This window comes from Balaenoptera acutorostrata, chromosome 15 (assembly GCF_949987535.1).
Source record: "Balaenoptera acutorostrata chromosome 15, mBalAcu1.1, whole genome shotgun sequence".
In the NCBI taxonomy this organism is placed as follows: domain Eukaryota; kingdom Metazoa; phylum Chordata; class Mammalia; order Artiodactyla; family Balaenopteridae; genus Balaenoptera; species Balaenoptera acutorostrata.
In genome coordinates, this window is record NC_080078.1 from 44910324 (window position 1) to 44937361 (window position 27038).

The 27038-nt window shown below is 48.6% G+C and overlaps 2 protein-coding genes across 4 annotated transcripts in view; one reads left to right on the forward strand and one right to left on the reverse strand.

Annotated features, from left to right (window-relative positions):
* The first annotated feature begins 5371 nt into the window (after nt 1-5371).
* Nucleotides 5372-13769, forward strand: GZF1 (GDNF inducible zinc finger protein 1). The gene is made up of 6 exons (XM_057528611.1): nt 5372-5723; nt 6631-8045; nt 9194-9288; nt 10707-10874; nt 11308-11465; nt 11786-13769. The coding sequence occupies exons 2-6, from the start codon at nt 6652-6654 to the stop codon at nt 12119-12121; spliced, it is 2151 nt and encodes a 716-aa protein (XP_057384594.1). The 5' UTR covers nt 5372-5723; nt 6631-6651; the 3' UTR covers nt 12122-13769.
* Nucleotides 13770-15102: 1333 nt separating this feature from the next.
* NAPB (NSF attachment protein beta) overlaps nt 15103-27038 on the reverse strand; it is a 41077-nt gene continuing 29141 nt past the window's right edge. For 2 of the 3 annotated variants that reach the window (XM_007191872.2, XM_057528612.1), the window contains 4 exons: nt 20142-20246; nt 19369-19437; nt 18984-19034; nt 15103-18039 (listed from right to left, as the gene is read on the reverse strand). In XM_007191872.2, coding sequence (XP_007191934.1) covers nt 17929-18039; nt 18984-19034; nt 19369-19437; nt 20142-20246 — 336 coding nt within the window. In that variant the 3' untranslated portion in view covers nt 15103-17928. The remainder of the gene's footprint in view (nt 18040-18983; nt 19035-19368; nt 19438-20141; nt 20247-27038) is intronic. The other variant, XM_007191873.2, reaches the window with a different exon arrangement.

The window sequence follows — 27038 nt, forward strand, 5'->3', positions numbered from 1 at the left end:
AGGTGTCCCCTCCCTCAAACACTCCCCCAGCCAACCCCAAACACAAGCCTGTTGTGGTTTTATTCAGAATTTCAGAACCAGGGCCTTCTATAGGGCAAAGAAAAAGATTGTTAAAAGCTACCATTCAGGCCTGCACTTCAACACAGCAGGGGCTCGCAGCCCCTCAGAAGGGGGCTTGAAAAGAAGAGGCAGACCTGTCCGTGATACGAATATGAAACAATCTTTGAGTTTCTTTGGTAGTCAGAAAACGAAGTTCAAACACTTTGTGGAATATTGACAACAGTTGTCACAGGCAGCTTCGTGGAATATTGACAACAGTTGTCACAGGCAGCTTCGTGGAATATTGACAACAGTTGTCACAGGCAGCTTCGTGGAATACTGACAACAGTTGTCACAGGCAGATTCGTGGAATATCGAGAACAGTTGTCACAGGCAGCTTCGTGGAATACTGACAACAGTTGTCACAGGCAGCGAGAAAAACATCCCAAGAACTGCTCAAGGTACTTCGCACCATTTTCAATCTCATTTTACAGATGAGGAAACTGCTTTGTGTTTAAAAAAAAAAACAAGATTCCATATAGGCTTGCTCTGTTTGCACGGACCTTCTGGAAGGATTGGCAAAAACGTAAGGACAGCTGTCCTTAGGGATTGGGTTCTAGGGTTTTAACGTGGAGACAAGGCATTTGCTGCCGAATGTCCTTGGACTTCATTTTTTATACAGTGCGCCCATCTTGTTTTTTAAGTTAAAAACTCACTTAAGAATCAGGACTCTGTTTTCGCAGCCAGAAGTAAGGGGTATTCAAGTTGCGGGCACCTCGAGGAGTGGCCTTTTCCCCCACAGAGCAGCCGACCTGTGCCTGACCTGACCAGTGAAGTCTCCAAGTAGATGCTGCTTTGAAACATCCTGAGTTCTCGCAAAAATGGATGTTTTAAACATTTTAAAATCCCCACCTAGGCTTGTGAAAAGTTAGTGTAAAGTCCGGATATTTTGCGCAGATTGAAGGCAGGTGAAGACGTGCCCAAACTCAGACTCTTGATGGAGCCCCAGCTGCCCTAATACGCTTGGCCTGACCCACCGGAACCTGACCTCGCAGTGGACCGCACAGCCGAGACCGCGCAAGAAAACCTCGCCCGACCTGCCGCCGCGACGCCGCCCAGAGGGTTGGAGGGAAGCCCGGGCTGACCTACCCAAATCGCGCGACCACCAGCCCGAGGCCTGGACGCCGGAGCTGCCTCCGTGCGTCTGCCGGCCACTAAGGCGCGCTTCCGGGCGCACGCAAGGCGGCTGACATCATCATCAGGCGACGGCCCAGGACCAATTGGAAGATTGACTGTGACAATCTGAGATTATGACAGCCAGTGGGCGGTGAGTGCCTCGGAATCTGAGGCCCCAGCCCCGCCCCTCCTCAGCGTCGGGTGGGCGGGGCACAGCTTCTCCGCCCTTCCCTGGGCAGTTTAGAATTTGATGTGGCGAGTTCCTTCCGGTCTGGTTCTATAGATTTGCTTTTAAATCAGATCATTTCCTGGGTAAAATAGCGTACCTTCTTTATTCATTATAACATAGTGAGCATTGCATCAAACAATTCAACATTTTTCCAGCTTTAAGTATAATTGACAAATTATCTTTAAAGTGTACATGATGATTTGATAAACATATACATTGTGGAATGATTACCACAAGTTCCATTAAACATTTTTAAAAATGTGCATGGATATATTATAAATTATTCAGTTGTCTCCTTTTGGGCGAGTAGATGGTTTCCAAATTTTCACTAACATAATTACCTGAAAGTTGTTCACTCCACTTCCTCAGGATAGCTACAGGGCGTTACTTGGAGATAAACATCTATTCCAACTGCCCCTGAGATTGCATTTCCCATGCAAACTTCTGTGACATCACAGGTTATGTTTAACTTCCGGTCAATTTGTTGTATTCATTGGTTTATCATTGCTTTTTATAGTATTCTCTTGTGTCTGCCATGGTTGTCTTTGTTCTTTGTTAATTTTGCATTGGGCTGTTGGTGTTTTTTTCCTTGTTTTCCAAAGCTTCTTTGAATAGCCTGATGTACTTCCTACCTTGGAACCTGATCAGGTAGCATTTCTAAAGGGAACTGAAGATAAAACTTATAATAATCATATCCAGTTCCTTCACTTGGTCAATCACTAAAGCTATTATGACCCTAAATAAAGAAGTCCTTTCAGCACTGAACGCTAACTAACTTGGGCAGAACACAGAATCCTGGCTGCTCTTTTCCACATATGCTGCTTCTACGTCTACTTGGACTTCTAACACATTCTAAATACTTCATGTGCTCTTTTAAACACTTAGACAGGATCCTTGTTAGTGACAAAGTAAGACTGCAGTGGTGTTATGTTTTATATGCAATTGTCCTATAAAAAGCTGTGCATCACCTATTTTGACATTCTGTGTTGAAGCAAAGTTGATTTCAAAGCATTTGTGGCCAGATTAAGTTTATCCAAATGTGATGCTCATGATAAGAGGATATATGTATTTTTAAAACATATATGTTTTAGTGGAATCTGAACTCTTTCCAAAAATAAGGTGCTATTTGTTCATATGTTTCCCATCTCCTATCATGAATTATCATATAGGCTTTTCTTAGAGGAGACATTTTATTTGGGCTCACATCCTGAAGACTGAGGACTATTTTTTGAAACTATTTAGGGTTTTAATAAATAGAATATCATGCTGAAGACACTGTGTATGTGTAAAAATCCCTTGCTTAAAATTGTTTCAGTCCATCTGTGAGAACGTGGAGAAGTTGGAACCCTTGTGCACTGCTGGTGGGAATGGAAAATGGTGCAGCTGCCATGGAAAACAGATATGGTAAACACAGAATTACCATATGATCCAGCAATTTTACTTCTAGATACATATCCAAAAGAAATGAAAGCAGGGACTCAGATACTTGTACACCAATATTCATAGCGGCCACTGGCAGACCCACGCCCAGGCCTGGGCCCCGGAGAGCTCGGAGGTGAGAGATGGAAGTGATGCGGCCAGGCAGGCAGTAGGCCTAGATCCCTGGGCTTTTGTGAGAAGTCCTCCCATGTGCCCCCAGCATCTTAGAAACCACAACTTCTCAGTGTTCACTTTTGGACTCATGCAAACCAGACATGGAATTTCTAGGATGCTATTTAATCACACCCTCTCTAGTTCCCTTCTGACGTTTACCTGATCTGACAGGAGACAGCTCTGTTTTGCTGTAGCTGGAGAGGCATGTGGTCTGCGCAGAGCTGAGCTGTGGAGGTTGTACCCTGGCTCTGTCTTGCTCTCTGTGTGATCTTGGGTAAGTTGGCTAACATCCCTGTGCCTCAGTCTCCTCATCTGTATACTGGGGGTAATAATACTAACCCCCCTCACAGAGTTTTGTGAGAAGTGACTAATACCAGTAACTGGGGGTGGGTAGTAGTGACCCACCTTCTGTAACCATCAAGCACATTCTGTTCTTATTATCCTGAGACTTGGGACCAGTTTGGGGGAAGTTGCAGGGAGGAGATCCATTTGCAGGAGGAAGTCGGGGCCCCAAGTGAGGGAGGGCAGGAGAGTCCTAGGCTGGAGAAAGACTAAACTCAGCGTGTGCACCTGGAGCTGAGCCCGGCCTCCAGGAACTGGGATGGCTTCTGGAAATCCTCCTGAGATGGGGAGCGACAGCAGGATCCACTTCTGGGTGCACCTGGAGGTAAGAAGAGCCCATAGGTGTGTGAGGAGGGCAGGGCTGTTCTGGAACCAGCAGAGTTCTGCCGTGTTTTTTAGCTGCAGCAGAAAGTAGAGATTGTATGGGTTTGTACAAATCAGAAGCTAGAAAGTAGGGCGGGAAAGATGGTAGAACTGCTTTGTCCTGTTTGGGCTCCACTGTGAACAGCGGCCGGCCCACTTCCCCAAGGTCTGGCTTGTGCGCTGACTACACCCAGGGAGGTCAGGTGGGCACAGTGCCAGGTGTCACCGTAGGTGGCAGGGAGGGCGGGTGGCATGTGACCTGCGTGGAGGAGGAGCCAGGCCCAGGCAAGCTGAGCACCATCCTCTGCCACACGGCCTCCAGGCTTCCTGGCCCCGGACTCCTTCTACCAGTGACACTGGGTCCATCAGGGCAAGGCCTCCCACTCTGTGGAAGTGCTTATAGCCCTAAACACAGACGCTGAAGGATGGTAAGTACAGTTATTTTCAAATGCTCCCTTTCCTGCCCCCCTGACAGCATGGAAAAGAGGCTGCTGTCCGAGACCTCCTTGCCTGGACCCTCTCACCCCGGCCCTGCTCCCCGTGTCCACACTGCATTCCAGCCGCTTCAGGCAGATGCTTTACAGGCTATGACAGAGACAGTAAGAGAGGTGTTGTTCTAGATCAGGGGTCCCTAACCCCCGGGCCGTGGACCACTACCGGTCCACGGCCTGTTAGGAACCTGGCCGCACAGCAGGTGAGCAGCGGGCAAAGCTTCATATGCAGCTCCCCATCGCTCACATTACTGCCTGAACCGTCACCCCCCCACCACCAAAAAAAACTGTCTTCCACGAAACCGGTCCCTGGTGCCAAAAGGGTTGGGGACCGCTGTTCCAGATGATGACTGCGCAGAGGCTCTGTCTCATTTCTGGACGTTGTCTACACTGCATAAACTGAACCGGAAGACACCGGATGAGAGATCGGCCCAGGGTTCGCTGGGCGTTTGGGAGAAATGAAGACAAACGGAGGCTCGGAGTAGCGACGTGAAGCCTCTGGGACGCGAGGGCCGGTACCCTGGGGTCGCCGGCGAACGGCCGACGGCGTGCACACACCCGGGAGCGGCGGCCGGAGCCCGAGGCTCGGAGGCTCTCGGAGCACAGACGGCCTCCGGTTCAGCTCCTGACTGCCCGCCCGCCTGCCGCGTGCCCAGAACGAACTCAGCCGCCCACTCTTCAAGGCGCCGCTGGGGATCCAACAACCGCTTCTTGGCGGCACGTGGAGGCGCCGCGCCCTCTCCCCAAGCCGCGCCCACTCCCGCAACCTCCTCCTGCCGCCCCGCCCCCTCCTGCCTCCTCCAGCGCCCCGCCCCTCCACCTCCCTGCCCTCTCTCCGCCCCGCTCCTCCAGGGGCTCCACCCCATCCGGCGATCCGCCTACCTGCTGTACTGCCCATGGGCTGGAGCCGGGGAGGGACCCACGCGAGACGGCGTGCGTGCCCCGCAGGTCACGTGACTTTCGGGGTGGGCCGGCCCTGCCCCCGCCGCGTAGCGAGAAGCGCAGAGCCGCCGGCACAGTGTTCTGCGCAGGCGCAGACCGTGGTTCGCGGCGGGTGACGCAATCTTGCGAAGCCGGCCGGGCGTACGGCGGCAGCGTGTGTCGAATCACGTAACTTCCCCGAATGGCCTCCGCAGTGGGACGTGCATGCGCAGGTCCTCCCCTACCCGCGACGGACGGGGCCAGGCCCACCACGGCCAATCGGCGTCGCCCTCGCCGGCGCCGCGCCCCGCCCCCCGTCCGTCGGGCAGTCTGTTGGTCCCGGGGCCTAGTCCTCGGAAGCTCGTCGGCGGCGGCCGGTCTGTACGTGCGCGGCCCGCGGGGCGGAGGGCGCTAGGCCTGGGCTCCGAGTCGTGCTCGGGGGCCAGGCGCGGGCCGGGAGGCCGCCGGGGAGTCGGGGCTGGCTTGGCTGTCGGCGGACGAGGGCAGAGGCGGCCACCTGCGGCCATTGCCCCGCCGATCGGCGGGCGCTGAGGAGCTGGACCGGGCAGGTGAGGCCGGCCTCAGGGACCCGGACGAGCCTGGAGGCGGGCGGCAGATGCGGGAGCTAAAGGCGGGTGCGCCGGGGGGAGCGTCCGCGCCGGGTCCGGGAGGACGGGTCCCCGGGCGGTCCGGGCCTGGCGGCGGGAAGGTGGTGCGCCGGGAGGCCCGAGTCCGTCCCGGCCGCCCTGTGACCTTGTCAGGGCCTCCCCCGTGACGCCTGCTCGAGGGTCGCCGGGACGGCCGGCGCGGCTGCAGCCCTCACGACGGCCTGTCAGCCTCCAGCACGGGAGCCACTGCGGGCCGGAGGGGTTGAGGGCCCTGCTCGGGGTAGCGCAGCTGTGCCCCCGGCGCAGTGCCCCGCATCGCTTCGGTGCAGTGACGGTGACTGCACTAGGAGGGACTTAACGAGGTTGGAGACTGACTGTGAATTGTGGGCTACTTTCCATGAAATTTTCTTCATATAAAGTAGTTTAGTTGGTTGTTTTCAAAGGTAGACAAGGTTTGCTCTCAGACCGTGGCCGCCATGTATTATATTTTGTTTTATTTGGTTTCCTGATCAAAGTAGTAGACATTATTTATTGTTGCTATAAATTCTGTTAGTTTGGGGGTCTGGGTGTGTAAGTAAATTACAAAATGACCTAGAGAAGCCAATTACTGCTTTAATGTATTTCATTAATCATCACTTTATCTTTAGGGCAGTTTTAGTCTGTTTTCATGCAAATATCTCATGAAGGTGCATCAGGGCTTCAGAAAAATGCTAAGAAGTGGCGCGTGACTTGAATCTGTACATGAGAAAAGTTAGGTTTAGGTCATTAATCAGTTTATTTCCTCTAAAGAACTGATATAATCCTCATAATTTTTAATCCTTCTACTTCAGAGGTTCATGCATGAATAATTCTTGGTTTGTTTTCAAAGCTGTTCCTGGGAAGAAGAAACATGGAGAGTGGTGCAGTTCTGCTGGAATCCAAGTCCTCCCCGCTTAACCTTCTGCATGAAATGCACCAGCTCCGCCTGCTGGGTCACCTGTGCGATGTGACTGTCAGCGTGGAGTACCAGGGCGTCCGGGAGGAATTCATGGCCCACAAGGCGGTGCTGGCAGCCACCAGCAAGTTTTTTAAGGAAGTGTTTCTTAACGAGAAGACTGCGGACGGCACGAGGACTAACGTCTACTTAGACGAAGTGCAGGTGGCTGACTTCGCTTCTTTTCTTGAGTTCGTCTACACTGCAAAGGTCCAGGTGGAGGAAGATCGGGTGCAGCGAATGCTGGAAATGGCAGAAAAGCTGAAATGTTTGGACTTATCTGAAACCTGTTTTCAGTTGAAGAAACAGATGTTAGAGTCGGTACTTTTGGAGTTGCAGAATTTCTCGGAGTCTCAGGAGGCAGAAGGGAGCAGCGGCTCCCAGGTCGCTGCTGCTCTCACCCCTGATGCTCGGGCAGGTGTGGCCGCGGACAGCCCTCTGGCCAACGGCGTTGCGGGTTCCTTGGATTCCCCAGCGGCAAGAATCGGCAACAGCCTGTTGCCAGATCTGCCCTCGAGGAAGTCCAGGGAGAAGCCAGACAAGAGAAAAGAGATCGCTAAGTCCCCCTACCCCAAGCTCAGAAGGGCTAGCGGGAGGCTGGCTGGGAGGAAGGTGTTCGTGGAAATCCCTAAAAAGAAGTACACTCGACGACTCCGAGAGCAGCAGAAGAGTGCCGAGCAGGACGCTGGGGACCGCGGGGGCCCCCGGGAGCCCAGCCCAGACGCCGGGGGAACGGTGAAGGAGCTGGTCACAATCGCAAAAGACGAGGAGGACGGCGGGGCTGGGGCCGAGGCGGAGGCAGTGCTGCCGAAGGCGGGGCAGGGGGAAGAGGAGGAGGAGGAGGAGGACGAGGAGGAGGAGGGGGAGGAGGGGGCGGGGAGGCGGAGGAGCAACTTCCAGTGCACGCGCTGCGAGAAGGCCTTTCTGTACGAGAAGAGCTTCCTGAAGCACGTCCGGCACCACCACGGCGTGGCCACCGAGGTGGTCCACCGCTGCGACACCTGCGGCCAGACTTTTGCCAACCGCTGCAACCTGAAGGGCCACCAGCGCCACGTGCACAGCAGCGAGCGCCACTTCCCGTGCGAGTTGTGCGGCAAGAAGTTCAAGAGGAAGAAGGACGTGAAGCGGCACGTGGTGCAGGTGCACGAGGGCGGCGGCGAGCGGCACCAGTGCCAGCAGTGTGGCAAGGGCCTGAGCTCCAAAACGGCGCTGCGGCTGCACGAGCGCACGCACACGGGCCACAAGCCCTACGGCTGCACAGAGTGCCCGGCCACCTTCTCGCAGCCCTCGGCCCTCAAGACCCACCTGAGGTAGGCACGGGCCGCCTCGAACCCCAGAGCGCACGTGGAGATGTGGGGGGCGTGCCAGGAGGCGGCCGGTGTGGCTGCCTCGCGGGATGGGTCACTTCAGTTCGCTCCCTCGCAAAGTCGGGGGCTGCTTTGAGCCTCTGGATTCTCTCTCGAGACAGATGCAGGCATGGCGCTCCTTGGGCGCGGGCCCGGCTGATGGGGACCCGCGCCTCCCGTTCAGGCGCAGGGGCCTCTCCCGCTCCTGGTGCTGAGGCCTCCCGCCACCCTTGCCTAATGGGGCCAATGACCCCATCCCCCTTCCTGACCCTTCATTTGGGACTCAGTCCTGTGACCGGCTGGGTGGCGAGTCCCACTGAAGACCTCAGCAGGGCGACACTTCTCTGGGCTTGGAGAGTGCCTGCCACCAGTCAGTCTAAGCTCCAGGATTAGGACGGACAGGGATTCCAGTTACTGATTTTTGAAGTGTAGGTGGGTGACATTCAGTTTTTAAATAAATTCCCTTCCGGTGCTCAGTACTTATGCTTGAAATCCAGACAAAGCAGTTTTCTACTCTCCCCAGATCTGCCATCATCCTGGGCCAGTCTAGGGGTGGGAGCTGCGTGTTCCTTGTCCTTTTACTGTCATTTATAGTCTGGCTCGGGAAGGGCTCAGTAAACATGGTGACAGCCACTCCATCCTCACCCTGAAATGCAGTGCTTACGCATGCGCCCCAGGGACCGGCTGGCTTCACGTGTTGATAACCGTTCTTCCTAGACTGTTACGTCAAACTAGGAAAGGATGGTAAACATTTTGATCGCGTGGTACTTTTGTCAGCCATGGTTCCTAAGGTGTCTGTGGGTGACTATTTTCAATGAGGAAGCTTTATAAATACCACACGGTGCTGTTTGGTGTCGTGAACAGCCTGCAGAGGCACAGCCTGTGCCTGCACCTGGGGGCAGCACGTGGGGGGACTCGGCGTCTGGCGGGGATGTGGCGGTCTTGACTCGGGCAGAGACTGACTTGGGGGTGAGAGTCCTGGGCCTCGCCACCTTTCAGTCCTTCACATTCGGGCTCCTGGAGCGAAGTGTCTCCCCAGGTGAGGGAGGAGATGGTAATGCAGGGTGAGCTTTGACACATCCTGAGTTACCCTCTGAATGTTGTGCTTTCAGAATTCACACGGGGGAAAAACCTTTCGTCTGTGATGAATGTGGTGCAAGATTCACTCAGAACCACATGCTGATTTATCATAAAAGGTGTCATACAGGTAAATACTCCGTCATGATTGAATGTCTTTCCTGGCTGTAGGAGGAAAACTGCAGTTTTCTTAATTTAGAAGTTGGCATCTGCCAAGTGGTTTAGGTTAAAGCCCTGATACGCTCTTCCGTCTCGTAAGTGAGCATAAGTAAATGCATAAAATACGCCCGCTGCCTCCAGTGCCGTGTGCTTGTGGCCATGACGTCTGAAAGAAATTGCTCAGAATATGGGAAAAGCTATATGCTATTATCCCGCTTCCTGCCATTTCTAAGAACAGAGCATTAGAAAAAACCTGACTGTCCAACCCCAGGGAAGTGGTTCAGTAAATGGGTACATCCACCCTGTCCCGTCCCAGGCTCTTCTGACTAAGGTCTCTGAATATTAGGAAAAATGCCTGTTTGGCTGTCGACTTGAAAAATGCACAACTGAGCATACAGTGAATCCCAGCTTTATTGAAAACCTGCAGAAATATAAAGTAGTTACATGATGTGTTAAGGTGGTGGAATTATGGGGTTTTCAGAATTTTTGTGGTACGATTTCATCAGGTGAGGGAGAACATTTAAGCTCTTTATTCTGATTCTGTGCAGTGCTCCTGGGGTTCGAGCCCTGGGGCGCGTGGAGTCTAGCTGTCGGGTACTGGGTTTATCACGCTAACCCAGTTCCTTCCTGCTCCCATTTAAAAAATTTTTACTTCTTTGACTGTCCTATGAGCCTCAAGTTCAGATGGTGAGATAGATGAACCACTTAATGACGTGAATTAATAGACTAAAATGAGCAGAATTGGTGTCTGATGGAAGACTGGGGTCGGGGGAGGTCAGACCACACCGAAGGATTAAGTTAGAGTCGGTCATTTGATGAACATGCTAATATATTTGGATTTTATTAAAGCCAGTAGTTTTGTTTTGATGTTTGAGAAATCGGGGCACGCCTGACAGAGGAGTCTGGTTTGTGGGCCCTGAGGGCCCCAACTGCGCAGCGTGAAGGGTGGACGCCCTCCTTGCCCTGACCCCACCCCGGGCGGCTGGGAGCTGCTCCAGGACCGCCTGTGTCCACCGCACAATCCTCTCCCTTCACGAGGGGCTTCTGTTCTGATAGAGACCCACAGAAGCCCTGTGAACAAGTCCAGCTGTTCCACCAAACCCATTGTCAAACTGTTTTTCTTGTTTGGGATGACTGAATTTCCAAAACGTGAGCTGGCTGAATACGCTCTTTAATTCTAATCTACTGGAATCTTTCTTGGGATTTCCAGGGACATTTTACACCAACTTTCAGCAGGTAGCGAGCACTGGACACACAGAGAGATTTTATGACAGTTTTAACTAGAAAAGAACACGCTGCCTGCCAGGGCACTTGGGAGGGTGGACCCCATCCTCTGCGTGTTCTAGCGCCCGTGTCACTTCTAACTTCGTGTCTCATGTCTCCGTGTAGGTGAGAGGCCTTTCATGTGTGAAACGTGTGGCAAGAGTTTCGCTTCCAAGGAGTATTTAAAACATCACAACAGGATCCACACTGGGTCCAAACCCTTTAAATGTGAAGTTTGTTTCAGGACTTTTGCTCAGCGGAATTCGCTTTACCAGCATATCAAAGTCCACACAGGTATGGCCGGAATGTCGCCAGAGAAGGGAGGTCAGTGTGGCAAGAAAATATCCCGAAGGTTTTAGATTTTCTGGAAAATTATTTGGAATTTAGCTTTAAGTCGTGCGTCCTAATAGCATTTAAACATTTTTGAGTGTCTAGTTTCTGGCTCTGACAAACTGGAAAGGTATGAATGTGTGAACCTGGATGTGGACGTGTGAACCTTTGAACACCTTGAGATTAGAATTAGGGGTGATGATCTGCACATGCTAGTGAACACCCCCACCCGTGCAGGGTCACTTACGACTGGAAAGCTGTGGGTGAGGCCACGGACCCCTGGGGCTCCTGCACGGTCAGCTGCTTGTGCCCGTGTCGCCCTCCCCATGGCGGCTCGGGACGCGGGGCGGCCCAGAGCAGCCGGTAGCTCTCGTGTCCTCCGTCCCTTCCCTCCCAGGGGAGCGGCCCTACTGTTGTGACCAGTGTGGCAAGCAGTTCACGCAGCTCAACGCGCTCCAGCGCCACCACCGGATCCACACGGGGGAGAAGCCGTTCATGTGCAACGCGTGTGGGCGGACGTTCACCGACAAGTCCACGCTCCGGCGGCACACCTCGGTGAGCGGCCAGGGTGGCCCCCAGGGACGGTCGCCGGATGGCAGAGCCGCCCACCCTCCCTTCCCTGAGGCCCTCGATCCGGAAGGGGGTCCCAGGGGAAGGCGGGGCTCTCCCTCCCCTGCAGCAAGGGCAGCCAAGCGGGGTGAAGCAGGGCCCGGGGCATGCTGAGTCCTTTCTGGCAGGGACCGCGGTGGCAGACACGTGTCTGACAGTTGGAGAAGGCTGTTGTACCTGGTAACGAGTGGCTGCGAATTGGGGGCTCTGCAGATCCTGGTTAGGGACATAGTGAGTGATCTCTCTGTTCTGCGTTTGGTTCGCAGATCCATGATAAGACAACTCCATGGAAGTCTTTTCTCGTCATCGTGGACGGCTCTCCCAAGAACGGCGATGGGCACAAGACTGAGCAGCCCGATGAAGAGTACACGCCATCCAAACTCTCTGATAAATTGCTGTCTTTCGCAGAAAATGGCCATTTTCACAACCTGGCCACCGTGCAGGGCAGCATGCCTGCCGTGCACGATGACAGTCCTGCGGACCCGGCCTGTAAGTCGGACGGCCCAGTGGGGTCCCAGGACACGCTGCTGGCCACCACCATCAACGAGCTGAGTGAGCTGACGCCACAGACGGACCCGGGCCCACACAGCTCCACTCTCTGACTCACACAGACTAGAGCGCGGGGTCACCTGCCCCGCGGTCCCAGCCTTGCACCTGCGCCTGCGTGCCTGAGGGCTGGACGCGAGCGTTCGTCAGGGGTCAAGAAGAACTGTGGGCAAAGAAGTGGGCAAGGATGGCTTCCGCAGTTTCTTTAATTTCTGCTAACTTGCACGTCTCTGTCAAACCATTTCTCATGCTTTCCCTTAGAAATCCTGATCCGCATGGTCTCAGCCACGCTTCATCAGCAAACAAGGCAGTTAACATAACCTCACTTAATTCTGGTGGAATCATCCTAATGCTTGATGACCTTGACATTCCTGAGGCTCCTGAGGCTGGGGTTACTGCTCAGCTTCCTCATGGAAGTTTATTTCTGATACTTTAAAGCTATTTTTCTGCCAAGCTGAAATAAAACTGGGACCATGTATTTATTTTCAGCTGTTTCTTTGCTGTCGAACTGAAGCCAGTCAGAGGTGCTCTGGGACCCTGGAATGGGGCTAAAGAGACAGATGACTGCACTTGTCCCCGTCTGCCCCCCCCCGTTCGTAGGCACTAAACTGAACACTTGTAAAGTAGCTGCTCACAGCACACACACAGCTAGGAAGTTTGTCATAAAATGACCTGAGATGTGGCTACAGGTTTCATTTCTAAAAATCCAATTTAAAAAAGCTGTCCTACCAAAGACTAGCAGAAAACAGCGTAGTAGTTTTTGCAAAGAGGTGTGAAAAATTAAGCCAGGGGCTTGAGATCACTTGAAACATAGTGTAGTTTATCCACAAGTAGCAGTGAGGTGGTGGTAGCCAATCTAAGAACACAGAGTACTGGTAGTTTTGCTAGGTTTTTTTGACAATTCTGTGATTTTCAGAAACCCAGCATTTCTCATTAACATGTCTAGACGCTGACACAGGCAAGTCACTGGCACGCACGTTCCCCTGGGAGCGTGAGCAAATTCGGCAAAAGGGACCAAAGGACTCGATACACTCCTCTGATTAGCCTCAAGAGTGGACCATGGAACCGCCAACCTTGTCTTAAATGCACTTCTGTCTCATGCTGGCCTTTGGTAATTCCGCTGTCCTTACCCAGCCTGGCTCTTGATCCAGTGGTGAGGGCAGGTCGCCATGTGCACAGTGCTTTGACTCACGTGTGACCCAGGTAAAAAGAGAAGGGGAATTGTCACTAGTTGCTCTTTTTCTTACATTAATTTATTACACTTGCTGTGAAAACAGTCATTTTCTAAGAGGAAGGGTACTTTATGCAAGTCCGAGATGAAGACACAGCTGCACGAGATGCCAGAAAAAGACCGAGGATGCTTTCTTCCCCGTGAGACGGTGACGTCAACACTGAAGGTGCCGAAGGCGTCCCAGGTGCTGACACAGGCTGCAGGCGGCAGTACCGAATCCACCTCCAGCTGTGACAGCGTCACCCACTTGTGTTCACAGAGCAAAACAGTGACTCTCACACACATTTTACTCTCGAAAGGAGAACGAACCTGCCCGGCTAATGAACTGTTTCTTGGGGTAAAGTCATCTTAATGAGAAGAAATTTAAATAATAGATTATTTTGTTACCTCTCGGAATAATTTTTGCCTTGAATTTGTTTCTTTAGAAATTGTACAGAAAACTTTAATGTGTTAATAAATGTTTTGTAAAAATAGTTTTGCAAGTCTAAGTTTATTTCCATTATTAGAATTTAGGTTCTACAGAAATAAGATTCCTGATTCATACAGGCAGCTTCCTTAATTCCCTGGTCCTTGGAGTCTCGCCACCTCCGTGCACCGCACGTGTGTTCCTGACACGTGACAGGCCTGGCCCCGCACGCGCTCGGCCTCGGTAGCTGGTGCCAGGCGGCGCGGAGGGGCCCAGCCTCATCGCGGCCACGGTGACTGCGCCTCAGAGGCTCCTCCATCTACGGTCACTTCCCTGCTTCCCGGGAGGGGACAGGAGGGCTGCCGCCCCAAACCCTGCCGAAGATGCATCTCATCTCGGGGGTTTGTGGGGCGTCTCCGTTTCTCCCCATCCAGGTGCTGTGCTGCCACGTGACCGTCAGCCCCAGACGCTCAGGTCAGGCCACCAAGGCGGCGATTTCGCGCCTTCCAACCATTGTGTGGGAGACGCTCTCAGCCCAGACTCCAAAGCTCCCTTGCCTCTGCTTTTAACCAAAATTTGTTGTACAGAGTTTGAAAACAAAATTGGCCAGGTGGTGGGGTAAAACCTTTATTAAAGGTGATCTTCACAGAAATGTGGTTTTGCCAAAGGTGATCATCTAAACTGACCAATTTGAGTGTAAGTTATCATTTAATTCTAACCTGTTGTATATCTTGCCACAGCAGGGACATTTTTTGAGACCAAGCAAGTGTCTGTCCCCTTAACTGAACTTGATGGTGTTCCTGTCACTCTAAGTCACATTATTTCAGGCGAAAGTCCATTTGTCCACAGGCACCAAGACGGGCAGATGAATGCGGGCACAGGGCCGCCTGGCACATCCGTCACCCCCCAGCTGAGCCCCAGGAACTGCCCACTTCCCTCCACCAGTTTGCACGGGCCTCTGGGACCCTCACCGAGGCTGGCAAAACCCACCACGGGAGCTTCTGTTAGGAAACAGAAGAGACATTTGAATGAGAAAGTAACCTTGAATATCAACAACTTGGCAGAATTCCTAGATGGGACGGCCTGTTCGACCATTCATTTTGAATTTGCCTCAAATGACCTTTGAGGGACCTGAACAAGGCCCTCTGACAGCGCCAAGTCAACGTCGCTCCACCAAGGGAGACGGGGCTTCGGGCCCCCGGCCTCCCCCTCCGAGGTCTCCTAGGGGCCATTCCTCCTTCAAGCCTGCCAGTGAGATCCCTGACCAGGCAGCAGGAGGGATGGGAACGGGGAGCCTGCAGAGCCCGGACGGCTGCTGCCCACTGCCCTGAACCCCGGGGGCCACCTTCCAGGACAGGAAGCCACTCCCGACCTGTGCAAACCAACCAGGAAACTCACCATACCGTTCACAACTTCGACTTTATTTACTGTACAGGTTCACATGAAACACACGGACTCTTCGCGAAGGTGGATTTATCATCACAGGATGAGTTCTCATAATACACCCGCCCCAACAGCGCGGGGGAGGAGGGGCCGTGCCAGGCCGGGGCCCCGGGAGGCAGGCTGCGTGCCACAGGCCCCGAGAAAGCCATGGGGGTTGCCTCTGGGCATCTTAAATGCACGGTATCAGAGGAAACAATAAATGTTTACAGGGACATCATCACACATGGTCACGACTGCAAGAATACTGCTTTCAAATCATTAAATAAAAAAGGAATTCACATAAGCTATAAAAACGCTGCCACAAAAAGCAAAGCTTTCCTGTAAGAAATTTTAACTCATTCTGACAATGAACTAAACACCATCTGCTAAAACACAAGGACTGTAACATAAACAGTCATTATACTTTGTTCATAAATAACGATCTATAAATCCTGGAAACCTGACCCGGGCTCTGAGTCACAGCACTGCCCACTTTGATGGAACATTTCAAGGGAGAAAGTCTGGATACTGTTAATGGGACTTTTTTCTGCTCCTTTTCCTGTTACGTTCTGGCAGGTCTGCTCTAGCCATTACAATTACAGTTTACTCTTTTTCACGTGAAATATTAAAAACAAAAACATCTTAACCCAGGCACTGATCCCAGTGTTCATTTCAACCCAAACAACTCTGATGTGACAAAACACTGCCAATACTATTTCTCAAAACCACAGGTCTTCTGTCAGGGGTGCAGTATGAAAAGCTAATAAACAAACTGCCTTAAAAGACATCATTTGCTTTTTACTTTACGTGGTCAGACCAGGTTCCTTTAACAAGTGGGAACAAACCTTCCAGACTAACGACAGAGCGCACACGCTGGCGGCGAGGTTTACAGCCCCTCAGGTGGGACAGACCTGCAGCTGGAGGACACAGGCCCCACGCTCATCTCACCCAAGTGCTTCTGGCCGGTTGGCACTGGATTAGGTAGAGCAACAAAACCCCACTTTTCTCTCTAAGCGTTTTTTCATAGTTCCAACAGGAAGTGAAGAAGTACCAAGCGGCTCCATCCCAAAATGTCCCGAAACTGACAGCCAGCTTTCTTTTAAGAATCCCAGACCTCTGAAGGAAGGAAGGAATCCTCATCGGATGCCAGGGCCCAAGGTCAGAGCGCCCACGTCTCCTGGTCCGTTCCCGCTGCCCTCAGCCAACACTGTGACATCACTGCCCTGCCTCTCCACCAGCACAGCCTGCACAAGTGACCCCGCAACTACGGCCACCGAATCCTCACGGCCGCCCACAGGGCTGCTCCGTGACCGGGTCCCAGCCGGCCCTTCTCAGCCTCCTTTCCTGCCACTTTCTGCTTCATCCCAGACGGACCTGTTCCCCATCCCCAAGCCTTCCTCCCCGCTCAGCCCTCAGCCTGGGCACACCCTCTATTTCTGCCCAACAGCAGCTACCAATCCCAGTCGAGGACCGTCCAAAAATGCAAACACCATTCAAATACCAGCTAACACTGACAGGACACAGGAAATTCCACTTACCTGTCAACACTGTCATTACCTGGCAATTAACACACATCAAACGTAAATCATTTGTGCCTAAAAATATGCACACAGGAGATTCAGGAAACAAGACCACGTCTAAAGTACGATGTCGGCACATAACATTATGCGCAGGGATCAAGTTCGCAAGTCAAAAGAGCACATATATAAGCCAAAATAATAGGACAGAATTCAAACACACAAGCTAAAACAACGCCATCAGCTAAGCGCAGGTCCCCTCAGAAGCTAGTTGGGGTTCTTTTCCCGACTGAGCACAGTAAACCTCTGTACCGTACTCAGCCTACCAAGCCCATCACATCCAATTAATGGATAAAATGAATATGACACACAATTAAAAATTAAAATTAATGACACACAAGCTTCGACTGAGATAACCTCCCAGCCCTGATAAGCATGTACATGAGAGGGCACACGAGGTGCCCTCTCAACGTGGAAAAGTGTGGGAACACGGAAGTAAAGGGATGTGCCGGTTCAAACACCTTTCTATGAAGATGAAGCAAGGGTCCTGCCCAACTAAAAGTGGACACCATCTCCAGGAAAGGAAAACGCCCAAGTCTTCCAGATCTTGTATGTGTGTGCACTTGTATGTGAGATCAGGCCCACCTCCACACGCGTCCACACACATTACTAGGCAGTGCCGGGAAGCTCCCTCTTTTCCCACTGTAAGCGGCTGGCAGGCCCGGCTGATCTGAATTCTCACATGCATATTAGCTACAGAACGATATAAAAAGCAAAGAAACTGGTCACTAGCACCATCAAAAGAATCACAAGATAACAAAAAGGATAAATAATTTCTCACAAGGAAAGTCATAAACGCATTCCTAACAACGATCCTACACTAAACACACACATTTAGAGAATCCATCTGGGTGCAAGTTCACGGAGAACATGCAAAGCATCTATTAGAACTGGGTTGGGTACTCAAGTCCAGGAAAAAGGACATAAAAATATGTGGCAAAATTAAACAGGAGCTCTGCATGTATCAAAATAACAGAAGTAAGATTCGGAAGCAGTTCTCGGAAAACTCTGGGGACTGACAAGCGGGAAACAGCCTGTCACGCTCGCAATACACACAGGAGCCGCCCACCCGTCCGCTGCACGGTGACACACATGGCGGCTTAAACACACACATCATCAGGCTCATGTGCAACAAAATGAAGCCATTGAATGGGCATCCCATAATGATCACTGGCCCTAACACGAAACTAAAGAGGACTCAGCGGCATGCCACAGAGACACAGCGCTTCACTTGAGGTCTCCGTCTCCTTCCCCGTCCCCCTGGATGGACTTCTTGATGCGCAGCAGCATGGTGGTGAGCCACTGGTCCAGGCGGGATATCGAGTCAAATTCCTTCACCTGGTTTAAGGGAAGAGGAACAGGAATCATTCCATGGAAATACAATCAAACACAGAACTACACTGCCCCACACTGCTTAAACATTTACAGATCCACTAACTTTCTTCATTTAAAATCATTCATTCCAGTTTACAACTTTCTTCATTAGAAACTTTTTTTATATTGCTCTTATGCTAACAGGCAATGGCAAAACTCCATAACAGCCTTTATAACTGGACGAAGAGCACGTTTAGCGTGACAAAGGACACGAGACCCTGCATAAGAACAAGGAGACACGGAAAATTAATGTAGCTCCAGTATCCACTGAACACAAACAAATGTATTTGCAGCGAGGGAACACGTGGAAGCAGAATTCCTTTAGCTCATTTCCACAAGTTATCGAAGAATGGACTTTCATAGGATGAAAAGGGTTTGGCAACAAAAGTTAAAGGGGAAACCTCGCCTTCCCACTATTGCTTCAAAGCCAGGATGAATGAATTAATGAAGGACACTAAGAAATTCGCTTGATTATAAACATAAGATGGAAAAAGATGGGAAAACAGGAAACTGATGAATGTAAAAATAATTTTCCCATTTACTTTATGCCAAGAATATAACAAACTCTCATTGCTTTGTTTTTATGTTTTAAATTTAAGTGATTAGATTTCACTGATTTTACTTGACACTTATTTATGGATCAGATTATTTTCCATAGAAAACATCCAAACAACAAGTCATAACATTATGTGATATGTATTTGCCTCACAGCTAAATTCAGCACAGCTCATAGAACTGTCTAATTGTGAAGGCTGGTGGGATCTAAAAACATGCCTTTTGGAAAACACAACGTAGGTGTAGTGCAATAATGTCCAAATAAATGTTCAGCATTTACACGATGAAAAGGAGAAGTTGTTTCTGTAATGTAAACTTTCAGAGAACATGCTAAATCCCAAAACCGAACGTACTGCTTCCGTGTAAGCTTCACTGTTCTGCTCTTCGTGAGCTTCTAGAAGTTTCTGGGAACATAAATACAGAAAAATTAGTTAGGTAAGCTAAAAAGTTCCATCTATGAATGGATACTTTAAATACGAAATAGCCTTTGCATCACACTAACTGATGTTGCCAAATGACTTACAAAAATGGGGAAATTTTCAAATACAAGTCAAGAGTTACCCCGAGTCAGGGATCCAGCCTTGTGCTAACGTGCCTGACCCGCCAGGTTAAGAGTAGTGCGTGCCTGACCCTAACGGCACCTGAGGCCTAGTGTGCAAGAGCAGGAAGGCACGGGGCTGCTCAGTGAGCAGATTCACAGGCTGAAAACGTCACTGTATCCCAGCCCCACCTACTTACTTTCAATAACTTGCATTCTCTCGAATCAGTGAACGCCGGAAACATTTCCTCGTATTTCTCCAGAGCAAGCTGGGAAAGAAAACCACTCGTTAACATCTGAGTCACTGAACCAGGAAACGAAGCTTTGACAATCTACTAACTTCAGTACGATTTATTTACATCCTACTTAATTATCAGACTCAACATCAAAATCAACCTGTGTTGATCAAACCTGTTTATTGTGAATTTCAATTTTCAGTTAAGAATAAACTTCTAAACCAGTTTTTCCAAATGAGGTTGCTGTGGGGAAGACCACGTGAGCCAGATCCAACGTTCGGACCTCCCAGAACAGGCATCTATTTTCACACGCTGGAGGAGGCTCTGCCCGGAGCCCGGGGCCCTAACCCCGACCCCGAGGACACCAAGGCTGCCCTGTCCCTGCCTCCACCTCCAGCTCTCCCTTTGCTTTCCTCCCAACCCTCTCCCCAACTCCATTTCTGAGTTTAAAAAAAGACACGATTCTGCTTTTACTGTCTCCCCTCAGCCCCGAATTTCTTTAAACTAAAACTACTGAAGGAAGTGTGGCCCCCAGGGGGCGTTCACTTAAGAGAAGAGCCTCAGCAGCTGTCACTCCAGCTGCGGTACTACAGCCAGGACAGGGTCAGAGTGTCACCCTCCATGTTGCTTTTCACGTACGCAGCACAGTCTTGCTCCGAGCGGGTATCACGGACAACGGCTGAGCACCTGTGCTTAGGGGTGAGGCACATCAGAACCCACGCCGCAGGGGCCCTCACCTTGGCATTCAGCTCATCCACTATGAAGTGACAGAGGGCAGCTTTAAAGAAGTAATCCTTTGCACTGTACTTCAACAAAGGGTTATCCATGGTGTTGGCCCCAACCTAGGCACAGAAAGTGGGGTCAGAGTGAAAAGGTCTGCCCTCCTACACTAGGCATGCTGACCCTCATCTACTCTTTAGCATGTACTCTGCATCTTACGTTAGTTGAGCTATGAAATCCATTCTTTTAACCCAAAGCCATGTATCAGAAATGTTACTAGACAAAAAACCAATATTTAAGACATAAAGTGCTGACCTGTTAAAAAAGACTCAGCAGAATTCCACATCCAAGAGGATGAAACAGACGTGCTGTCCTCTGTCCCTCCTGCTAAGTACAACTAAAAGCCCTGGATCTTTTATATGAAACTAATGTAGGGAGACTGAAAGGTGGAGAGAAGAGCAGACCAGCCAGGGACACAGGGCAAACACGGCAGGGAGTTCCCTGGTTTTTCTTTTTCTTGCATGAATCCCTGACTTGGAACAGAAAAAGCCAGCAACCCATAAATGCCGGTGGGTGCAGCAAAAGAAAGAGAGAGAATAGATGAAAGCCTGCTTTCTCCAGCCAGAGGACCAGAAGAGGGGCAGCTAGCAAGACAGAAAATGTTTAGATGACACCTGCTCTGATCCACCCCACTCACAGCAGCAAAAGCCAAAGAGGAAGACAAGATGCCCATCCTTCTGGGAGAGCCCCACTCTCCTGCCAAGGAGGCCAGAGCAGGAGCCAGCCTGTGCCCCCATCACAGAGGCACTGGAGACCACGTGGGGCCTGCGTCACCTCCTCCCAGTGGGAAAGAGGCCCCCTCATCTCCCAGCGGGCATGGATTCACCTTTACCTGGTGGTAACCCGGCGGCCGGGTGGGGAGCTTGAACCCTACCTCCACCTGGCAGGAGAGAGGCCACACCCCTTCAGTGCCAAAGAAAACCAGCTGAGAGAGGAGATTTAGACAAGACCCTGTCTTATAACACAATGTAAGAATATCCAGTTTTTAATTAAAACTCACTTGCAATACCGAGAAAAGGGAACATCTCAAGTTGAATGAAAAAGAGACAACTAATCAGAGTGAAGTAAGTCAGAAAGAGAAAAACAAATATCGTATATTAACGCATATATGTGAAACCTAGAAAAATGGTACAGATGAACTGGTTTGTAGGGCAGAAATTGAGACACAGATGTAGAGAACAAACGTATGGACACTAAGGGGGGAAAGCGGCGGGGGGTGGTGGTGTGCTGAATTGGGCAATTGGGATTGACATGTATACACTGATGTGTATAAAATGGATGACTAATAAGGACCTGCTGTATAAAAAAATTAAATTAAATTAAATTCAAAAAAAAAAAAGACAACTAATAAACAACAGCTCTCACATAGCAGAGATGTGAGACTTATCTAACAGATTTTAAAGGGGCCTTCCTAAAATGCTTCTACAAGCCATTAGAAAATTGCTTGAGACCAGAGGAAAACCAAAGCATCAACGAAGAAAAATTCTCAGCAAGAAACCCCAGAAGAGGGGCTTCCCTGGTGGCGCAGTGGTTGAGACTCTGCCTGCCAATGCAGGGGACACGGGTTCGAGCCCTGGTCTGGGAAGATCCCACATACCGCGGAGCAACTGGGCCCGTGAGCCACAACTACTGAGCCTGCGCGTCTGGAGCCTGTGCTCCGCAACAAGAGAGGCCACGACAGTGAAAGGCCCGCGCACCGCAATGAAGAGTGGCCCCTGCTTGCCGCAACTAGAGAAGGCCCTCGCACAGAAACGAAGACCCAACACAGCCAAAAATAAATAAATAAATAAATTTATAAAAAAAAAAAAAAAAAAAAAAAAAAGAAACCCCAGAAGATACAAAGAAGAAATGAGTGGACACTTCAGAACTGAAATACCCAATAACTGACATAAAAAGTGGATGGGTTCAACAGCAGATCCCATGGAACAGAGGAAGGACTCAGTGAACTGATGGTAGAACATTAGAAATTACTCAGTCTGAACAAGAGAGAGCAGACAGACCCAGGAAAGAGAAGCAGAGCATCAGGACATATAGGATGATAAAACAAGGCATAATATCTGGGCTGTCTGAGCCACAGAAGGGGAGAGAAAGAGGGAGTGGCTAAAAAAGCACTTGAAGAAATAACGGCTGAAAATTTCCTAAATCTGGCAAGAAACAAACATAAACCTACAGATTCCAGAAGTTTACTGAAATCCAAACAGCATAAAAACAAAGATACCCATGCTAAGCCACATAAACTTCTGAAAACTGAAGACAAAGGAAAAACTTTTTGAAAGTAGCAGAAAGAAACACCACCTCACCTACAGGGAAAACAGCTTGAATGACAGCAAACTTCTCATTAGAAACCACGCTGGTCGTAAGGGCACATTTTTCAAGCACTGAAAGAAAAGAGCTGTCAACCCAGAATTGTATACCCAGGGAAGATATGCTTTAGGAATGAAGGGGAAATCAAAACATTCCCAGATGAAGGAACACCGAGAGAATGTTTCGCCAGCAGACCTACCCTAAAAGAATAGCAAAAGGTTTTTCTCTAAGTAGAACAAAATACAGGAAGGAATCCTGGAACATCAGGAAGAAAGAACACATTAAGCAAAATATGGGAAAATACAATGGGCTTTTCTCCTCCTCCTGAGTTTTCTAAATTAAGTTGGATGATTGAAGTAAAAATTGTAACAGTGACTGATGTGTTTCTAAAAGTGTGTAGAGGAAATATTAAAGACAATTACATATTGGATGGGGGAGGATAAAGGAACAGAAAGTAAGGTAAGATTTCTGTATTTCACTGGAACTGAAAAAATGATGACATCATTAGCCTGTGATACTTTATGTAAATATAATACCTATAGCAATCACTACAAAAGCTATTTAAAGAGATACACCCAAAAACACTATAGGTAATCAAAAACCCCCTGGAAGGTAGGAAAAAGGAAACAGAAAAACAAAAAACAGAGGAGAAACAGAAAACAAAAAAATAAAATGGCAGACTTCAGTTCTAATACATCAATAATTACATTAAATGTGAATGGTCTAAACATACCAATTAAAAGACAGAAACTGGCAGAGGAGATTAAAAATATGACCTAACTCTATGCTGTTTACAACAAACGCACTTCAATTATAACAATATAGGCAGGCTGAAAGAAAAAGGATGCATAAAGATATATCATGTAAACATCAATCAAAAGAAAGCTGGAGAGGCTATATTAGTATCAGATAGACTTCAGAGCAAAGAAAATTACCAGAGACAGAGGGGGACACTATATAATGATAAAAGGGTCAGCCCAACAAGAAGACACAGCAATCCTAAATATGTATGCACCAAACAGAGCTGCAAAATATTGTGAAGCAAAGACTGACAGAAATGAGAGATAAACAAATCCACAGTGATAGTTAAGAGACTGTAACACTCCACTCTCAACAACAGAAATAGACAGAAAATCAGCAAGTATACAGAAGAACTCAACAACGCCATCAACCAAGAGGAGCTAATCAGCATTTATAGAACATATCACCCAGCAACAGCAGAACAACAGACTATAAGCCAAGACCATATTCTGGGCCATAAAACAAACTTCTAAGAATTGAAATCACACAGAGTGTATTTTCCAGCCACAACAGAATCAAACTAGAAATCAACAACAGAAAGATAACAGGAACACCTCCAAACACTTGGGAATTAAACAAAACACTGATAAATTATCCATGGAAATCAATAAATAAAATAAATAAAAATAAAACAATGTAACAGAACTGTGAGACACAGTCAAAGCAGCACTTAGAGGGAAATTGAGAGCTCTAAAAATGCCCACACAACAAAGAGGAAAATCAATTAGCTAAGCTTCTACCCTCAGTGCCCTAAAAAAGAAGAGCAAAATAAATCTGAAGAAAATAGGATAGAAATCAGGATAACAATAGGAATCAATGAAACTGAAAACAGAACGATAGAGCAAAATCACTGAATTCTACCAAATGTCTAAAGAATTAACACCAATCCTTTACAAACTCTTCCAGAAAAGGAAGAGGAAGGAACACTTTCTAACTCATTCTGAGGCCAGTATTACCTGGCTACCAAAGCCAGACAGACATTACAAGAGAAAATTAAAGGTCAATATCCCTTACGAATACAGATGCAAAATCCTGAACAAAACACTAGCAAACTAATTCCAGCAACTTACAAAAAGGATTACACACCATAACTATGTAGTAGAGGATTAATTTTGTCCAAAGTGCCTTTGCCCATGATTCCTGGTAGATAATCTCTAAGCCTCTGGAATGTCCTGCCTGAAAGAGTGTTTTTGTTTACCCAGGGGTCTTAGACCATGTAGTTTAGCTCAACCTATGGAGGGACTGCAGAATAAGGCCAACCATGTTCAGGTGAGTTTCTTCCCCGGTGGCAATACCCTACACACGCTTTCACACATCGCTGTTGGGAGAAGTCAGTGCTGTCTGCACAGTTGCACAGTCCCAGTCTGGGCAGGACAACAGGAAGCTCACACTCAGGGCTCTCCTGACCTCCTCTCTGCACCTTTTCCTTTGGCTGATTTGGGTCAGCATCCTTCTGCTATAATAAACCATAACTGTGATATAGCACCTTTCACTGCGTTCTGTGAGTCCTTCCAGAGAATTATCAAACCTGAACTTTTCAACAACCAAGCAGGATCTATCCCAGGGATGGAAGGTTGGGCCAACAGATAAAAATCAAGCAATGAAAGACACCATGTTAACAGAATAAAGGACAAAAACCACATGATCATCTCAAAAGATGCAGAAAAAGCACCTGACAAAAACCAATACGCTTTAATGATAAAAACAACAAACTGGGAGGAGAAGGAAACTTCCTCAAACTGATAAAAGGCATCTGCAAAAACCCACAGCTGACATACACTCAATGGTGGAAGACTGAATGCATTACTTCTAAGACAGGAACAAAACAAGGATGTCTGCTCTTACTACTTCTACTGATCATCGTTCTGGAGGATCAAGCCAGAGCAAATGACAGGAAAATGAAGTAAAAGGCATGCAGATCAGAGAAGTAAAACTATCGCTACTTGCAGAGGACATGATTTTGTATAAAGAAAATTTAAGGACTCCATAAAAACTCATTAGAGCTAGTAAACAAGTTCAGCAAAGTTGAAGTAAATAAAATTAGCAATTAAAATCAGAAAAGAAAATTGAGAAAACAATTTCATTTACATAGCATCAAAAAGAATAAAATACTTAGAGGAGTACATTTAACCAAAGATATGCCAGACTTGCACACTACAAAACTCTAAAACATTGTGGAACAAAATTAAAGCTGATCTAAATAAATACAAAAGCACCCTGAGTTCACCGATTATAAGACTTAATGTTAAAATGACAATACTTTCATCAAAATCCCAGCTGACTTTTTAGCAGAGATTGACAAGCTGATCCTAAAATTCATGTGGAAATGCAAGGGACCCCAAATAGCCAAAACAATCTTGAAAAAGAAGGACCAAGTTGAGGACTCACATCTCCTGATTTTAAAACCTACCACACAAAGCCACAGTAATCAAAACAGTGTGGTACTGGCATAAAGACAGAAAACCAGTAGAATAGAATAGAGAGCACAGAAATAAACCCTCATTTATATGGCCACATGACTTTCAACAAGGGTGCCAAGATCCTTCAATGGCAAAAGGACAGTGTATTCAACAAATGGTGCTGGGAAAACTGGACGTGCACACGCAAAAGAATGAAGTTGGACTTTTTACCTTCACCACATACAAAAATTAACTCAAAATGGATGAAAAACATAAACCTAAGAACTAAAACTCTTAAAATGAAACATGGGGAAACGCTTCACGACGTTGGATTTGGTAATGATTTATTGGATCTGACATGAAAAACACAGGCAACAAAAGAAAAAGCAGACAAATTGGACTTCATCAGGACTTAAAACTTTATGCATCAAGGAACATTAATAACAGAGTAAAAAGGCAACCCACAGAATGGGAGAAAGTATTTGCAAATCACATATCTAATAAGAAATTAATATCCAGAATATATGAAGAACTTCTAAAACTCAACAGAAAAAAACAACCCAATTCAAAAAGGGACAAAGAGGGACTTCCCTGGTGGCACAGTGGTTAAGAATCCGTCTGCCAATGCAGGGGACACGGGTTCGAGCCCTGGTCCGGGAAGATCCCACATGCCGCGGAGCAGCTGAGCCCGTGCGTCACAACTACTGAAGCCCGCGTGCCTAGAGCCCGTGCTCTGCTACAAGAGAAGCCACCACAATGAGAAGCCCGTGCACCACAACGAAGAGCAGCCCCCGCTCGCCGCAGCTAGAGAAAGCCTGAGTGCAGCAATGAAGATCCAATGCAGCCAAAAATTAATTAATTAATTAATTTTTAAAAAAAAGGACAAAGAAACTCAACAAATATTTCTACAGTGAAGGTATACAAATGACCAATAAGCACATGAAAAGATTCCCAACATCACTAATCACTAGGGAAATGGATATCAAAAACACAATGGGATATCACTTCACACATTAGGGTAGCTATTGTTAAAACAGAAAACAAGTGTTTGTGAAGCGTGGAGAGCTGGAACGTGTGCACACTGACAGAGGGAATGTAAAATGGTGCAATTTGGCAGTTCCTCAGATAGTTAAAAAGGGACTTGCCGCATGACCCAACAATCCCAATTCTAGGTATATAAATTAGAGAACCGCAAACATGCCCCCCAAACCTGAACACAAATATTCTTAGCTGCATTATTCATAATACCCCCAAATGCAAACAGCCCAGATGTCCATTAACTGACAAATGGTTAAACAAACTATGGAGTATTACAGTCACCCCTCGGTATCCAGTTTGGAGTGAACCCTC